General features: G+C 39.7%; 2 protein-coding genes across 3 annotated transcripts in view; one reads left to right on the top strand and one right to left on the bottom strand.

Moving 5' to 3' along the window:
- niban2b (niban apoptosis regulator 2b) overlaps nt 1-7264 on the bottom strand; it is a 52754-nt gene extending 45490 nt beyond the window's left edge. For both annotated transcript variants that reach the window (XM_026320934.2, XM_026320935.2), the window contains exon 1: nt 6988-7264. In XM_026320934.2, coding sequence (XP_026176719.1) covers nt 6988-7042 — 55 coding nt within the window. In that variant the 5' untranslated portion in view covers nt 7043-7264. The remainder of the gene's footprint in view (nt 1-6987) is intronic.
- LOC113138471 (syntaxin-binding protein 1-like) overlaps nt 6234-19469 on the top strand; it is a 38658-nt gene continuing 25422 nt past the window's right edge. Inside the window, exon 1 of the mRNA XM_033325355.1 lies at nt 6234-6439. The gene's annotated coding sequence lies outside the window, so the exon portion shown is untranslated. The remainder of the gene's footprint in view (nt 6440-19469) is intronic.

Here is a 19469-nt window from a genome sequence, read left to right as displayed (position 1 = left end):
TTTTCCCACCTATCCCTGCTCTACTCACTGCTGATCCAGGTAATAAGCAATGAGTAGAACAGGGATAGTTTGAAAACAAGCAGGACAGTGGTCCTCAATGACCAGAATTGGATTCCCCTGATTTAAACAATAATGGGACTTTTCCACTAGCATTACTTGGCTCTACTTGACTCAGTTTTTTTGGTTTTCCATGGGGGATAGTACCTGGTGGCAGGTACTCTTTTAGTACCTCCTTTGCTGAGATTTCACATGAACTGAGCCAATACTAAAATGTGATGTCAACAGACCACAGGCCACTGATTGGCCAAGGAGTGTGGTCACTAGAAGAGTCATGAGCATTACATCCAACCTCGTCCAACACCATTTTAAAAAACCGGCAACAGCAATGGTTTGTGTTTGCTTTTTTATAGTTTTTAGCGAGGCAACTGGCTAATGCTACATGCAAAACAACACCACGTGTAAAGAACATCACAACAGCTTTGCACCACTGTGGCCCCACCCACGTTGAAGTGGTACTCAACTGTAATCGAAAATGACTAAACCTGAGTTGAGTCGAGTAGAGCCAAGTAGTGCTAAAACTGTATAATGGAAAAGGGGCATAAGATAAACCACTTAGTGGTGCCACCTGGCATTCCAACAAACTACATTACATTTTTTAACAATAATGCCACATGTCCTGTATTAACAATAATCAATGAATAATTAACATCCTTAAGTTGAACCTGGTTAATCAAATCTCTCTGTGCTGAGCAGGGTGTGTGTTGAAGGTGAGAGTGCCACACCTCACCAGGCTACAGAGAGACGGCCTGTTGACTTTCCAAAGCTTAAAGATTTTACAATGCTAGGGAAAAATACTCCATGTAATGACTTACCGTTTCCTGACCCCTCACCCTCTCTCTAAGCCACCATTACCCTGGGTACAACCACACAAGGAAACACTTATAATTGTCAGCAATTATACTGGTGTTCTTGGAATCTTCATTATTATTCAAATATTTGGGTAACATTTGGAGCCATAAGCCAATGTAATGTTTTTTGTTTATTATGGGAGCCTACACTGAGCTTACAGCCTTTACTAATAATTTATTTTTTCTTTAAATGTATAAAACAAAAACACAGAACATCTCCAGAAGAACAATATAATTATTTAACACCGATACATATATTTTAGGAATCTGATCAAAACAAAGCATCAGATGTTCCCTTAGGAAACCAGTGTTAATATGAAAAACCTCTTCCCTAAACATTAAACTGCATCATAAGAGGCGAATGAAAAGCCTCCACTTGTATGGAGCCAGAACAGTGACAATTAAACTTTGGCAATAAAAACAAAATTAGAACTGAAAAATAAAATATTGGCATTTAAGGATTTGTACTTGTAAAAAATTGGCATTAAAAAGGATTAATACTGGGGGAAAAAAAAAAAATCTTCTGATTTTCAGTTGATTTCTTTACTACATACTACATGTTCAGCATATAATGTTCATATTTAGGGAATGAACTGCATGGCTCATGCCTCTCTTTTCACTAACTATTAGTAAACTTACTGTACTGTATACATAATCAAAAACACATATACACTAAGAATGTTACTGTGGACATTTTTAACATTCTGAATAGTTAAAATACATATTTGTATGGACATCTAAAATGTATTTACAGACAGCAGTGTGGTTCCTTTAAACATTTACATGGTTTGCAAGGAATGAATCTCACTGCCTAACATGATTGTGGATGCATGAATTCAGCTGCAGCTCCCAAACAGCAAGTCTGTCTCTATATTGTTTTTTTTCCCCCCACACATAATAAGGCTGGTACTAAGTTAATGTCAAAAGTGTTAATAATGTCATAGTGTTGGCATAGGTCTGTTGGGGCAAGTCCACAGCAGCAGCTGCATGAGCAGAAGGTTCGACAAGTATAAACCCTGAACATTAACTGTGTGCTAAATGTCACAATTTTGTGTTAGCACACTGACTGAAAAAAACTTAATTCCAGTGGCATATCCAGGACATTTTTACTTGGGCGGCCAAGGTGGGCCATAGAGCTAGTGTAGGGTGGCCATGGCACAGTGAACCTTAATAAATAGCAGGTGATCAAAATGTCTAATACAGATGTTCAAGGTGTCACATTGAAATCTTTAGCAATAAACAAATGGTGCCAATGCTCACCACCACCACAAAAGCTAAAGCTGATAATACAATCTGAACAGTACTAACAAGCAACTACCATTCTATTCAGTTTTTTATTTGACTGCCATCCATCAGTCTGGGAACCTGTGATTATTTTATTGTTTCTATTTTAATAATCACAAATTATGTCAGGATAGGCCACACATTTTCTCAGGGCCATTTTCTTATAGTGGCATAAAGCCCTCATCTCTTCTCAAGCTAAGATAGCAAAATCAGTCTGCTTTTAACATGAAGTGTACTATATAATCATGAAAAGTGATGTATTTCAAACTAATGTTTCAATTGACTTTTATTCAAACAAAAGTGAATGACAACACAAATTAAATTATGAAATATGTAAATAACCAAACAAACCTCAACTCCTGTTGTCTACCATAGTTGTGCACAAATGGGCTTTGAGTTTGAGAGCTGAGAAGCTGTACTCACATGCTGCACTGCTTATTGGCAGGGCTTTTGCTATCTCAAAGTCTAGACCCTGAATATAACAAACCCATTTTTTCAGATGGATTTCCCAGGAAAAAAATAGAGTTTTATATTGGGAACAATGCTGGTACATGCAAAAAGCTTTTAGACATCATCAGTCTTCAATTAAGAAAAAAAAGAATTTGCACTCTCAAGACTAGCAAGCAAGAAATGGTATGGGGTAGTTTGCCCTTTACATATAACTGCTGTACAACTGTGTGTTAGAGTTTTCCCACATTCAGATGAAAAGTCAACTTAACTAAACATAACGTTACCTCTCAATTGATGGATGTATGTGGTCCGTGTAATCAATCCTTCGTCTGTGACTGAAATCTCTCAACTGTTGTAGCATGGCATGTTGTATCAAATAACCCTCAATTTCCTTGTAGAGAAAAAAAACACAAACTTTGCACCGCTCCACAGCTCTCATTGGTCAATACTATGCTGACCAGAGATCAGTTCTCATGGACTCAGTTTAGCATAACCGCAGTAGATGGAAATGGCAAACTGATGCTGAATCATTAGATCAACAAATGCCCATATGGGTTGACGGACTTGACCAACTACAAATCAGAGCAGTGTCTGCTTCAGGGGTGGCCACTCAGTGGCCAATGAGATGGGGGGGGGGCTGTTGCCACCCCTGGCCATCCCTCTAAACACACCCCTGCTTAAATCATCAAAAACTGGAGAAGATTATTTTTATCTCAATTTCTTTTTATGCCATAGTTTTTTTCAGTACAAATGCTTCACTGTCAATGTTTTATTTTATTTTTTAGTTCTGATTTTGTTTTCAGTGCCTAGAAGTATTTTTCAGTACCATTGTAAGACTGTCACTGTTCGGGCTCCATACACATTCTCAGATGTATGTACTGGACATGCAAAAGCATGACACACATAAGCAATCATGCCAGAGGAAGAGGAAATGAGAGGTTTGTCATGTGACATTGGTTCTTTCCACACCCTACCCACCCCCACACCTCCCTCCAAATCTGATCTCATCTGGGAGACTAAGAGGGAAGTTGAACATGCTGCTGGATGGTGAAATATGACTCCTGCTCTGGGACTCATACGTTCTTATTAGCAATCAAGAGAAAGCTTTAACAGTAGAATGAAAACAGATAGGTGTGGTCCATTTACCAGGTGGTCAAAAATAATCACCTGAATACAATGGCATTGAGTGATGTATCCATCTATTAACATGGTTACCTCAACTCTGATGAGAAGTTATTTTTCAATTTTTTCCAGTTTCTGACACATCAGTTTTTAGTCTTCTCTGTGCGTCAGGAATGAACAATACAAGTTGAAGTATTTATTTGTGTGTGAGTGTGTGTGTTAAATAAGGGCTTTAATGATAAATCCAGGCACTTCCCTTGAAGCCAGCCAGACACTGGGCTTGTCTTGGCAGGAGAGACTGTGTGGCACTGTTTGTGCAGTTCAAGGCCTGGAGGAGCTTTCCATCCAGTTACACAGACACATACGCTTTTTCTTGCATTCTTCACATTCCACATCTGATGCATGAGTTTGTGTGTGAGAATTAGTCACAGTATAGGAAAAAAAAAGATGGGGCTTGACTTGTAACAGTGTTTTCTCTCAGTTCATTCCTGAGAGGTAATCAGCTGCATGTTTTCTAAGCTGGAATGCATAAATCGAAGCAGGCAAGTCAGTGTAACACAGAGGGTCAGGGGGTGTGCAGGCTCTTGGCAGGTTAATGGGTCATCAGTTTAAATGGGTTCAAATACCTATGTATCCACATGATTTTGAAAATTTTCCTAAAAAAAAAAACAAAACAATCTAGGGCAAACGAAGTTAACCCTTTTGATTGCATGATCACCAAAGAATTAAATTTTTGTGATATTTTAATTTGTATCTAGTGGTTGAGTCATAGCAACTGGACTTCTAATTTTTAGGTCGAAAAGTTTCACCACTCATCCGAGTGGCTTCCTCAGTCTAAGAGAAAGCTGGTATGGAACATCCAATTTATCTTTCAGGTTGGTTTCACTCCACTCCTAGGCCAAATAGCCTCATTAGATGAGCTGTATAAATCAGGTGAGAGTCATTAGACCCACACTCCTGAGTTGGTTTCACTTCACACCCTGCCTGAATAGGCTCGTTAGGTAAAAAATAGAAGTAAGCTAAGGCGAGGGTCATTAGCATCTAATGGTGGACTCATGATCCATCTGATTCACCAACTGGCTGCAGAGTGTGTCCTCCCTGGAAGACATTTGATGTGTTCCTTAATTTCCTGGGAACAGATGAAAGGGCAGCCTGGTAGATTGAAGATAGATCATGTCTGAGCCCTCCACTCCTGTTAAGGGAGAGTTTTTTCACTTGAACATATATAGCTTCTCTGACCCTCTCTCAAACCACGTATTTTCTCTGTCCAAAATATGTGCATCACTGTCTTTAAATTAATGTCCTGTTTTCTTTAGATGGAGGTGCACAACTGACTCTAGTCCTGAGGAGCTGCTCCTCCTGTGCTGGGCCATCCTCCTGTTAAGTGGTTGTTTGGTTTCTCCAATGTAGAGTTCTGAGCTTTCTTCCTTACACTGTACGGCATATACTACATTGCTCCTCTTTTGTTTTGGTGCCTGGTCTTTAGGGTGAACCAGTCTCTGTCTCAGTATGTTTGGTGGGTTTGAAGTGAACTGGTATCTGATGTTTCCCAAAAATCTCAACCTCTAGATAACTCCATGTGGACGACTGAAAATCTCCACAGACATTTTAAATTGTATATCTACAGGTATCATGACGCTATCACTGTCAAATCATAGCAGATTCCTTTTAAAACTTCAGAAAGACCAGCTGATCACAGTCTGTGTTTAATTCAAGCAGCTCTGAATGAGTTCTATAGTAATCAATGGTATAAGGACTCAGATGTACAAAGAGGTTCACATGCTCTGACATATCAGAGGCTGGACTACAGCAACTCACCCAGTCAGGATTAGTATTTGATATTCTCTCCTGCATTCAGCCTCCTGTATCTGCAACAGTCACCTCTGCTTAAGCTCCTATTTGACTTATAACTGAACATGTTGCAACAGGCCAAATAACAAGGCCAGGTGCTCATCTTTTCAGGGTTTTTTTCTTATCTTAAATGGGTGTGCGAATGAGTAAAAATGCTTAGAAGCTGCTAGTCAATGTGTTTGCTCAGTAAATACATTTATTTATCATATCACAATCTATCATGGCAACTAAAATGTCTAAAATATTGGTTCTACAGCCAGGATAAAAATATGGGGGATCTAGACCTTGTCAGCAATTTTCATACATATTTTTTATTATTAGCCTATTTAAAAACAGAGCAAAGTTCAAATGGCCATAACAGTGAAGTTTATAACTGATAAAGGCAAAAGGGTGGGGCTGGTGTGTGCAGACTACCAGAAGACTAAATGACAACTATTTTCCATAATCTATTCATCCATCTGCTGGGGGTATTACTGTTATTACCTAAATAACTGTGGTTTTTAGACAGTTTGATAACACACATCATCTTGGGCTTCTGGGAGGTTGTGATGGGCAGTTTTCACCATTTCCTGATATGACACACCCCTAGCAATCATACGTGGAACTTAAAAGGACGATAATTTGTCAACAAGAATAATCTTTAGTTGCAGACCTAAAGTCCAAAGAGACTTCACATTGTAAACATCATATACTGAATTTCCAAAGAGAACCGGTTCATGCTGCTAATGTTCATGATACTAATGATACGAAATTGACAAGAGAAGACAAAGCTACAGATGTAGAAAGCGCTCATGGCAACGCCTTTTTTCTGGAAAACAAGGGTTGTAAGTGCAGTTTACATTTTGTAACACAGAAATGTAAAGTCTTTTAAAACGGAATACAATGCAGATTACATTTTCGTTGGAAGAGATGAATTACTGATATCTGAGATCTTAATAAGCAGCTTTAAGACCAAAATGTGGGACAGACAATTGTTTCAAGATGAGTATAAACGTTTACAAAAACTCTAACATTTGAAAGAAATAAAGTGAACATATTAAGGTTTTCAGACTGTTTTCAGGTCTCTTCATAATTATCTGCAGAGGTGAGGATGAGGTCTATCGGACCTCTGAACAAATGTGTTAACTTCTTGTCCACTTCTAACAGCAGACCAATACAGACACCACACGTGATTAAAGGAGCCTATAAAACACACATTTGGTCTCCGAGAAACAGTAAAATGGGACGGAATCGCATTAACGTCCTGGTAAAATCACTCATATTCTCATTTCTCTTAAATTATGTTGGCAGGTCAGTCCGTGACCGCTGCGTCAAAACGCACATGTGCCAAAAATGTCACAGACCAAACAATCCTCCACCAAAAGCTCCTCACCTGTGATAATCTCGCGTTTAGCTTCATCCAGGTGACTGGAAATGACGTCCCCCATTGTGGTTTAAACTCAGAATTTCCAGATTGACTCCACTTTAAATCTACAAGTAATCTTTAAGGGACACTTGGTAAAATCGTTTCAGAGAATTGTAGAATCCAATGGTAGCACTTTCACTTCCTTTCACACATAACATGAAGTGATTTAAGTTAGAAGAAAAGACGAGCGCTGAAAACCTCTCACCGTAGGTGGAAAGAAAAAAAGTTGCCAGAGTAAACTGTGGGCTATTTCTCGGAGAGACACACCCTCGTTCAGAGTAGGAGAGGAACTCCCACCAAGCGGCGGTGCGTTCAAGCTGTCCGGGGAAACGGTAGACACGTAAAATAGGCCAACGAACACTTTGAATAGTTACATTTATTTGGATTAACTGTTCATTCGCAGTTACTGTCCTGTTCCTAGCCATCTGGATTCAGCAATTACAATTTCTGGACATCATATTCTTATGCTACAAACAGGAATATAGGACATTTCTAGCAGAATTTAGCCTTACATTTTCCTGATAATCAAATCTGGATTACCAAGCAAGTAAAATGAGCACCAGGACTCCAGAAATGATAGCGACACTCGGCTTTTTTGTTGCTTTGTGCGACTTTTTAATAAGACTTCTAAAACACAAATTACATAACAATGTGTGGGAGAGAACAATAAACAAAAAACAGACAATGCTTTATAGCACATAATGGTGACTCCTGCCTCAGTCAGTCATGTCTGTTGAGTGCAGAGGTGGGAAAGACATTCCCCATCCTTGGTCGTATTTAAAAGACCTGTTCGATGTTGTCGGCTCCAAAATGATTCATGGTGAATGTGTTGTGTTTCGTTGCCTGGCCTAGCGCTGTGCAGGTTGTTAAAAAGAGGAATTTCCTTTTTTTATGTCGAACTTTTTTAGTTTTGTGAAGTTATCAAAAGATGTATTGTGTATCATTGATGGCCAAAAACATGTTTACTTTTTTACCTAAGTACATTTCAGAACTTGTACTTTTTTACTTTTACTTGAGTAAAGGAGTTGAGTCAGTACTTCTACTTTTACCAGTCTTTTTTTTCACACAAGTATCTGTACTTCTACTTAAGTATAGAATGTGAGTACTTTTGCTACCTCTGGCAGTGTTTTGTAAACGGTGAAATCACATTTTTGAAACAAGCTGTGCCCACAGAAACTGTCACTTGCTGTGGTTTGGACTATAAAGCTGCATTCCTGGAGGGAGACTCCATTCCTGGAGACTGGAATAGATCAGACGTCGCTTGTGACACCTTGTCACTGTCCAGCTGGCTGCAGAAGTATGTGGGCCCCAAAATAAGTGAGCCCATGGTCAGTTTGCTGGTCCATAAATGCAGGTGATTCAATAAAAGGATTCTGTCTGTTTAGTCCTCACTTTCTTGGCTCATTTTTGAGCTTAGGCTCCCATGTGCTTGGATACTACAAATTCAAATGCTGAATTTTACTTCAAACTAGTGAACTGGCACAGTCCGTATGACCGCTCACAAGACTATGTGTCAGAACATTATTTCTATGATATGATTGTTGATATATTTCTGGACTACTCCGAAGTCATTAGTCACCTTCCTCCAACAGAAATCTCACAATGTCCTTCTGCCACCTTTTAACAAGGATTAAAATGTTAGAGGCTGGTTTTTCGTATTAAAAGTCAAAAGGATAGGAAATGGGCCAAGATGTTATTTAAAATAGCAAGCAGGAACCCAAGGAAAAGATATTCACAATATATTAAAAAAACACTGGCATATTGTCAATACAGACCCATTCTTAAAAAATGTTTTTGATGAGTACCCAAAAATAGTGTATACATGCCCTCCTAACCTCAGACAAATGTTGGTACGGTCAGATCTAGTCCCACCAAAAAACAGCAGTTTTGTAGACCCTCCTCATGGCATCTACTGGTTACGGTTTTGTACACAATGTAATTTTACTTATAAATGTACAACTTACATACATCCAATGTCAGGCAGAATAATGAAGATTAAGGGAACTATAACCTGTTCTACAAAAAATGTGATATATCTCACAAACAGCCAAACAGCCAAACATGGAAGTAATATTAACCTTTGAAACTATAAAAATATATTCATGGCTTCGTTAAAAATTATATAGAACTAAATCATTATAAAACATATTTTTATTAACGATTTTAATGGCAGGAAATGGCCATGAACATTTATATGTTTTGTAAAAGGAATTTGCTTTGCTTTGCTTTGACTTGTACACTGTAATGCACACCTGTTATTTGTGGATTTGTCAACCAACAGGAAGTAGGGCCTCTTTACTGTATATGGGAGTGGCATGAACTGAAGTAAGTTTGACCTGACGCAGCTCCAAGCTGGATCGAAACGTTGTCTGTCTCAATAAAATGCATTAACCGCTTAGAGCAAGTGTGTAGGCGATTCTTTTTTCTTTGCTAGTTTTCGTATTTTCACATGTTTTTGTGTGGATACAAATCTGCGATAATATTTTTCCTCGTAAACTCTGGGAGTGCTCTACTTTTTCTCCTCCTCTCGCTTAAAGGGCTGATACTCAATTTACTAATTCTTTGCCGCCCTCTCATGGACATCAAACCTAATAGCCATTTGTTTCTAGAATTGTCTCAAGGGCGCTCCTGTATTATAACCTGCTGTTGAAGCTGACAGCAGGAAGTCATCTTTTTCATTTAATATTTTAATTATGTATCTATCTATTTCTTTCATTTTTTATATGTCTTAATGGCATTTGACGTTGTGCTTAAACGGCATTTTTAGTTTTCAGTTTTTCATGCTGGCTTCAAAATAAAAGCTTGTAAATTTACATACTGGACTGTATCAGCAGAATTAAAGCTGCGGATGTTTAATTGGTGTGTTCAGTAAACATGAGAATTATTTGTGTTATCAGCTTAAGCACATTGTTATTTTCTGCGTTTTGACCTAGATGACCAGATCACATTATATGGCAAATTAATGCTGAAACCCAGTTAATTCCATGGTTTCACTACATTTTCTATATAGCATGTTTCATGTTATATAGACAGCATGAAGCTGCAGAGTATAATCAAAGTTGAAAGATGCTTCCTCGGAAGCAAGGCTTTTATTTTAGATTAAACTGAGGTGGAAGCATGCTGCTTACTCTTATGAGCGTGACAGTAGCTGTGGCACCGCTCAGTTTTGTGTGGAGAGGTGGACCTGCAGCACGGCGCTCATCATGGCACCACTTGGACTAAAAGCCATTGTTGGCGAGAGTAAGAAGAGTTTCTTTTATTTACACTTTTTTTTTTTACTTTTGTGATGATAATATATCGACTTAGGCTGTCATTTCAGCTGATTTTATCATTATTATTGCAAAGCCACTTGGGTTGTCATTTCAGCTGATTTTATCATTATTATTGCAAAGCCACTCATAGTTGTGTATGGACATGAAGGACTATCAACATTACAAAACTTTTAGTATGGGACATGAGCGCTCTTTGAATGATGTACTGATAATTTAAGGTGATATAAGTAGTCCATTCTGAGTGACATTCTGGGAAGTTCGGTGCGCAAAGGAAGCACAGACACAACCCAGTCACACTGTTGTTTCTCCACTCTTTATTGTCAGTGAGATAAATTATGATGTTTCCCGACAGTGTTTAGACGCTCGAAGTTTTTATGCTCATTGAGGCGTTATTGGCTTTTTTTCTAAACTCTAAGTGCGCGGATGGTTCGGTGCAAATCCTGTCTAGCTTATCTTTGCCCGTGCGGATTAAGTGCTTTGACATCATCTTCAAAGAAGAGGTGCTGGAAGAAGGATCCGACTCGGAAAGTGGCAGGAGCAACTACACGAGTGTTTGTTTCAACATTATTTGTTTAAATTTATCTGGACATCATTTTAACGCACGCGTTTTTAACGCAACCATTTGATCTCACTCAAACGTTACTGATATCCACATGGAAAAAAAGGCCAGCCAGCTTTACTGGCGTTTTTTAAAGTCCTATACAACATTTAGAAGCAATACGATACATTAATAAATGCCGTATAACACACCATAGCTTTCAACGGACACTAGTTTAATAGCTGAATTTGTAAACAAGTGTAACTCCTCCTGTGGATGCCCATGTGGATGCTGCTGTGACAACATGACTGACATTTTGTAAAACACAGTTGTTTATAGTATATACATGCTTTTTTAATAGAACTTTTAATTGTTCGAAGAATAATGAGTAAATACAACTACATTATAGTTTTGCAAATCACTTTCATAGTCCCAGTGTTTATTAGTGAGCTTTGCTAGTAAGGAACTACTTCATAAAGAGTTAATAAATAAGTGATGTTTTTACTAATGGTTAAAAATGACTATAATAATGATGAATAATTGGACTATATAGATATAGAAAAGATGCCAATAAGAATACATTGTGGTTATGAAAAATTCCATTTGCTGAAGCATATACCTTCTATTTGTAAATAATTTCAATATTAATATTGGTAATTAATAAATAAAGAATGAGTAGTTTAATGAGTTGATTTTGGTCCAGCTATTAGGCAAGGAATATTCAAAGCAACATTTTTTATAACTTGCCAGTGGCAATGTTGTTAAAACTTTGTCATGGTTTATAAATTTTATAGCATTAATAAATAATTTCATAAATGTTAATAAAGTAAGTAGTAAAATAGTAATATTAATAGTTCTGGACACCGTATATGGCCACTGACTATACTGTAGTGTAAATTTGGGAGCTACATTTTAACTTTAACTTACATTTCCTTCGCAAATCGTGGAGAAAAGCCAAGGATTGCAAAAAGGAGGGCTTGAAGAACCTGTGGAACCAGATCAGAGTTAGGCTCACACGCTTGAGGAGAGCAGAAAAGATTAGGAACTGCAGAAGCCGAAAGGAGAAAGCAAGGTCGAGCTTCCTCTGGGACTCGTTCAAGTGTGCCCACAGTTTATTGGAAGAGAAGAAGAATGGGACACTGCACACCACCGAGCAGGAGCTGGAAAACCATATCAAAACCCAGACCAGCGACACCCTCTGATAAAGACCTCTCAGCCCACCAGGGTACATCCCTCAGCCACCAGAGCCATCCTCACAGTTAGATACACCCCCCCCCCCCCCCCCCCCCGACCTGGTCTGAAGTCAACCAGGTCAAACGGCGTTCCTTACAAGAACTGCCCCACGGTCCTGAAGCTCTTGTGGAAGCTGATGTGTGTTGCTCGAAAAACCAAATCCATTCCACCAACATACATGGTGCAGGGCAGTCACCATACTCATCCTGAAAGAGAGACACCCACAACAAAGGAGTTGCTAGTCTGAATGTGGAAGGAAAGATCTTTTTCTCTGGTAATGCGCATGACTATCTGTCTTCTAGTGAACAAATACATTGATACCAGTTGCCAGAAGGCAGGTGTCCCAGGATTCCCAGGCTGCATGGAGGACTCCATGATGGTCTGGGAATAGATTCAGACAGCCAAGCACAACAACTCAGACCTCCATGTTGTGCGGCTAGATCTTGCAAATACTTATCGGTCTGTCCCCCACCAGCTCATCAGGTTTGTCCACCATGTATCCAGAGCCTCATATCCAACTACTTCAACAACCTCCAAGTCTGCTACTCAACTTCATTCATAACTGGGTGGCACCATGTGGAGAAAGGAATAGCTATGGGATGCTCTCTCATACTCCTATACAGCAGCTTGGATGATGTCATCACACTCCTTTAGATGGCGGCATGCACCAACAGGCTTCTGAAAAGGCTCGAAGAACTGCTTACATGGATCAGGATGAAGATAAAATCATCCAAGTCACGCAGTCTCTCAATCTGAAAAGGAGCCAGGAGGGACAACATTTCCATCTCAGTGAATGGCAAAGAGATTCCACGCTTGTTAGACCAAGCAGTGAAAAGCCTAGGAAGGCTCTACACTGCTGACCTATCAGACAGCTACATGGCTGTCTCTGTAATCACACAACAAAAAAGATTGACAAAAGCTGGCAAATTCAAGGTCTGGTGTTATCTGTTCACCCCTTTCCATCACCTGTTGTGGCCCATCAAATTATGTGACGTCACCTCATCAACAGTTCTGAAGACGGACGCAAAGGCAAATAACTACATCCAGAAGTGGCTTGGCTTTCCCCACACCCTGAGGCTGCCGATGAAAACCATCAGCTTGGGCTACAAACTGGAGAAAGTGAGGCTGCTGCTTGAGCTGAAACACTCTCCTGACCCAGTAGTACAAAATGCCCATGTTACAAAAGGTCCACGTTCCTACTGGAAGAAAATGGGTTGCAGCACAGGCACTAAACTAGGCCATAATCTGCCTGAAACACCAGGCATTCATGTGATGAGTACAGCATGGCAGGGCGGGCTTCAGATGGGGAACCACAGCCAAGATGTGGTCCAAAGCCACAAAGACAGAGAGGGAAAAGCTGATTGTCTTGGAAGTCATGAAAGAGGAAGAGGAGGGCTATTAGATCAAAGCTATGAGCCTATGCAAGGAAGGGAAACGGACATCCTGGGAGGCTGTCATCGACAGAACCTGATCAGTGGTAGCTGCCCCAAGTAAGGTTAAGTTTCCTGATCAGGGCCATGCATGATATCCTTCCAAGCCTCCAGAACCTTTGCTTCTGGTACGGCACAGAAGAGACTTGCCAACTTTGTGACCACCAGAGTCCCAGCCTACAGCACATTCTCTCTGGCCTGCTCTGACCCAGGGCCAGTACGGGTGGTGCCAAGACTGCGTCCTGCGGACGCTAGCAGAGGTCATTGAAGCACGCAGGCTTGAAGTGAACAGGGCCAGCCAAGCAACATCATACCAGCCTATCGAATTTGTCAGGCTGCACTAAACAGCATAGTGCAGCGGAGGTCCCTGTTGTCACCTGGAGGCGAGTGAGACCTGAGAGCTGATCTTGGTCGCCAACTGAATTTCCCACAGCAGACTGTCATAACATCCCTTCGACCTGATATTGTATCTTCTCCACCATCACACATAATACGGTCAACTTGGCTGAACTAACTGTCATCAGAAGACAGGATGGAGGCCACATTTGAGAGGAAGAGAAGTATGCAGAGCTTATACCTGTCCAGTGATGGTTGAGGCTTCAATGGAACCCCCATCTAGCGATTCCCTAAAACGCTCGGGGTCAGAGGCCCCAAACTGTGGAAGGCCCTGAAAGACCTGGTGGAGGAAGTGAAGCAGGAGAACTTTTGGCAATGGCTATGCAAAAAAGACAAAGCTTGGGGGAGAGATGGATCCTCTGGCAGCTGCAGGGGGCAGCAGTTCCCTGTTGCCGCTCTAGCACCTGGAGTTGTTCCGGGATTAAATGAACAAAACATCAATGAAGGGTGGCTTTCTGCTGAAACCTCAGCAACTGCTAAGAATACAATTACTTTCTGGGACTATACTTTTTTATGAATCAATACAAGTCAGTGCAATCAGAAGCTTACATATTTAGCCATTAAGTCTTTTTCTAGAAACTGTCAGATGCTGCTGAGGGAATCGGCAACTATATAGCTGTCTAATACAGAACTGCTTTATCTGATCAATTTTAAAATAAGGCAAATGAAGCAGGGTCACTGTATGAATGCCCTGTAACATATATTTATAACTTTATTTGAAAGAAAATACTGAAAGACCTGTCTTCTGGTAACAAAAAAATAGGCAAGTATTTGCTAACACCTTCACCAAGGTATGTCACTGGTATGTCTTTAGCTTGTTTTTCTGCTACCATGTGGCCAAAAATATGCTAATCCACCTTTAATTTGGCAATTACAATGGTAGTGTCACAACAATGACTAGAGGGTGCCATGACTCAACGCTGCAGCAGGAGAAGACTGATGATGTGACATCTGGGGATTCGGTGCTTCTGGTGTTGTGTTTGAGAATTTTTGGACTGATTTTTTGGTTTCTTGAATTTCTGCTAGTTATGGATTTCTGGATTTTCTTCATATACCGGAGCCTGCTAGCTGAGTGGATCGAAACCTTAGATTATGGACTGTTTTTGGATTGTTTCTCTTCCAATATTCTACCGTATCCTTTCCATGTCTGTGGAAGGGATGTAGTAGTGTATTTGTGTAGTGTATTTGTGCATGTTTGCTGGAGCTGGTTAGTGTGTGTTACTTTGCTTCTTGGACCCCCCCGTGGCGAGCGATCATTCTGCTTCTTTAAACTCAACATTACCTCCGATGGTTTTGACCAACTCTCACACTAATGCAAGTGGATGCTACACAAGAGCACAACACAAATAGTTATTTAAAAGGCTACAAATGTAATGCGACGGCAGCACAACAGACTGTAAACACACCACTGACATTGTCATCCCCTTGAAATTCTCATTTTGATGTACAGTATGGACAGAAAACACATCTAGGAAACACAAAGCACCATTAATATTTATTTGCAGTTGTGTTTGTTTCTACCTGATAACTAGTATTCATTCTGCTAGTGAAATTAAAATAAATTGAAACATTGAGTTGAGTGTAGTTTAAAATCCTCACTCAATATAGTACTGTGAATATGCACAACCTGGGCTTAACCTGTATAGGAATCCAGAATTCTGATTATTCTAGGTTTTTGGTTGCCTAGAAAGACATTTGAGTTTCTGATTTCTCATATCCTTAGTGTTTAGTATTATAATCTTATATCTGTCCAGTTAGTGACAGATGGTTTTTGAGAATAATTACAGTCAACAAACAGTATAACACTGACTTTGAGAAAGTATATACGTTCATAAAGAAATGGCTATTGCGAGTTCAGGACTGTTAAGAAAACAGACTGACTATCCCCAGCTGTGCTGCTTAAAATTGCAAATATTTTTTCCCACAGATTGAGATCAGCATGCCAATGTGCCTCCATGTAGCTTAGTAAAATACCTGGAACACAAAACACACAATAATGCAATGTAATGTAATGTCAGTAATGTAAGAATTGTTGACAGCAATATGACAGTATGACAATCACAATCATACAGTCATGCATGTTCCAGAAAGCTGTAGTCAGGTTTCAGTGCAGCCTGCAGTGGAGGATCATCCAGCAGCCTCCAGTCACTAACATGCCTTTGATGAAAGAGTGTGTTCTTAAGGTCACAGGGCATACTTAAGAGAAATTGACCATATTTAATGATATTGAACCAGGAAGAATGTGATGTGATGCTGGTAGAACTACGATATAAGAGTACTAGAATGTACCCTGACAGAGACATATGGCAGCAGAAGGAGGATTGTTTAGATCAGTCTTTTGAACCACCACAAGCAAAACAGGAATAATAGCCTGCCTCTCAGTACAACAAAATACAGCATCTTCTCGATCCTTTAGGATCTTACACCATTTTTGTCAAGCTGAAACCTGATCAAGTCTGAATATTAACACTCAAAGACAGACTTTTGTAATATAGATGGTTTTGTGAGTGTTTTATTGTTTTACTATGTACGCCCCGGTGGCCACTGTGGCCACAATATTACCCTTAGTACAGACTTCTGAAGTGCTACAGAATTACTGATATTTGAAATAAAATGCCACTGTAGTCTGATTATCAGAACCCTATGTGATAAAAGCACCCTATGTGATGGAAATAATGTTTATATTCAATATGCAAACATGTTTTTCAAGAAATGTAATGCCACCAGGATATATCAACATAAAGAAAAAAGGTTACTGAACATATCTGCAAAGGTTCTCTGCAAAAAAGACTGAACCACATTGAACAATTCGCATAAACAGACAATGCCATTACTGCATCTTCAGTAAAAATGAACAGAGCATACAGAGAGCAGATGTCAGATGGTTGGTTAAACAGGATTTTTTGTATAGTTGTGATGTATTGTTCATACTAAAATAGATGATTTTGAGTGAGTGCTCGTATTTTCATCATGCAGCTGTTCCCATCTGTTCTTTGTATTTTCCTGGAGCCTCCATATTTTTATGACAGTAGGTTTTATTAAATAATACATTCTAGAAGAAATGGTTTCCATGTGTATATGTTTATGCATTTTAAAAGAAAGTTGTCTAGATTCTATAGACAGCTGGCATGGTTAGAGAGGTTACAGTTAGAGTGTTATTTTTATTGTCTTAGGAAACAGTACAGTATCTCTGGATCTCCTCTTCATTCATGGCTGTTTTTCCTGCAGAATGTTGTAGAGTTGAAACAGTGTTTGCGAGAGATGAGAAGCTGCCCCTTACTAGTTAAAACTAGTTGCTGTTGTAAAATACAAAACTATAAGAGGGCTTTTAGAGGGTTCTTTTGGCCAATGCAGCAGCAACCTGCTGTTGTTCATCCTGCTTGATAATGTCATGTTAATGTGCTTAAGACACCTTAGGAGCAGCTCCTGAAATGAAATGTCACCCTGGTTCTATGGACACAGGACTTATTTTGGAGGATGAGGTTTTCTGTGTGTTTATCTCTGTGTATGTGAACGAGTGATGCTTCTTCCCTGTGATGTCATGGCTGCTGACACAGAAACACACCAGAAATAGCAGTGGGGTGGATGGAGTAAGAGGATTGGGAACAGATTAGAGGCAGTGATTGCATGAAGCCTTTAGTGTTCAGTCTGACTGACTGGACAGGCGCTTAACCCTCAAGTGAGGAAAAATGAGATGTTGCTCATCAACACAAGTGACAGAAAGTTGTAAAATGCTGGATTTCTTCTCGCAATCCATGGTTTGATTCACACCTCAATAACTCTTTTGTTTATTTTCTGTCATTCTGCCTGTAATAAATTTAACCCCATATTTTTGATTATGTTATAGTACACTGACATGGTATTATTTTGCTGCTCTCATGAGGGATGATCTCTGGTCCTCTGTTTCCCAGATGTCCAGTCATACTGCATGTGTATAAATTTTCCTCTGTGGAAAAGAATTTGTCACAAAACTGTGTTGTCTTTGGGTCAAAAAGTACACAGTGTGTTTGACACATAGAGAAAACTCTATAAATGTTGCTTTCTCAACTTGTAGCATGATGATGAAGAAACTCCTCAAGATGTACGAGAAACATTTGGCAAATGGCACATGGTCCTCATCACCATATGACAACTAGGGCAGGATGGCACCAGCAATCAAAACCTCATCCTGGAAATGACTCATTTGGAGGGCTTGAAAAAACATGGAGACAGCTGGAAAAGCATGGTTGAGACTGACCCGGAAAGGTTGCTAATATTAGCAGGAGTTTACAGGTCACAAGATAAGGCTGCATCTAGTCTCTGGGATGTAGAGAGTGGAAGGGCAATCTTTCGAGCCACAATGCCACTGAAAATTTTTCACGCTTTCTCAAGAATGGTACGGATTGATAACCGTGAGTCAAGACCTGCGAGATGTGTGACATACAAGCTAGCTGCAATAAGAGAGGTCTGGGACAAGTGGGTGGAGCGTCTGTCATACCTCTACAACCTGAAGTAACAGTCGATGAGCAACTGGTTCCATTCAGTGCTAAATTGTCATTTCATGACTGTAATGTAATTGATATTCACCATGCTTGGCACAGTCCGAAAGAACAAGTCTGAGCTCCCAACTGTGCTGTTTGGGTTGAAGTGGAGAGAGACCCTCTCATCAACGTTTGCCTTCACCCCACTAACCCCCTAGTTTCTTACATCCCAAAGAAAAACAAGAATGTGGTCCTCCTGAGCACACTGTGTAAAGCAGCTGACATCACTGACCATGGGGACAGGAAGCCAGCCATCATCCTGAATTACAACTGCAAAAAGGAGGTGTGGACAACCTGGACAAGGAGACTGCAACATACAGCTACAGGAGGATGACTGCTCTGCTTTTTGGGGCTACACAGTTACTCTTTCTTGATATAAATATATTGTTTGCCACCTTTGCAGTATAACAATAATAATAAAAATCTTCATTGGTAAATAAAACGTATATATGACATAAATACAAGTGGTGTCCACTGAATGAATCCAGTCTTTCTGATGAATAACAAGTTGTTTCTTAATACAAAATTAAGATATTTAAAATGAAATGAAATTGCTTCATTTTAGATCTTTTGTGAGGGTTGGTCATGTTTGACCCAGAGGTCAAGGGGTGTATACACAATGTGAAGACAACAGGAGGGTTGAAGGCAGTCACATTGACACCCCAGTAGTGAGGTGTCTTCTTCAACTTTTGCAGTGGGATGATAGTAGGATGTACAGTACTTTACCAGTTTATACATATCTCAAAAATACATCTTTCAGGAATACTCAGAGAATCAGTATTGCTATAATTTGAATATTGTTGTCACATTATTTTAAGAAGTTCACTGACTGGCTTTTTGAGTGTTCACTCACATCTCCACCAGGTTTGATTGGAGTTACAAAGGCACAACTATACCATTACTGTAAACAGTAAGACAAAAACGATCAAAGTACTTATGTCCACTGAAATGTGGTTTGTAGATTTGCATAAATCAATCAATCAATCAATCAATCAATCAATCTGTATTTATATAGCACCTTACAACAACCCAGGTTGACCAAAGTGCTTTACAACATTAA

The sequence above is a fragment of the Mastacembelus armatus genome, chromosome 9 (assembly GCF_900324485.2).
Source record: "Mastacembelus armatus chromosome 9, fMasArm1.2, whole genome shotgun sequence".
Taxonomy (NCBI): domain Eukaryota; kingdom Metazoa; phylum Chordata; class Actinopteri; order Synbranchiformes; family Mastacembelidae; genus Mastacembelus; species Mastacembelus armatus.
This window is presented reverse-complemented; position numbering and strand designations above follow the sequence as displayed.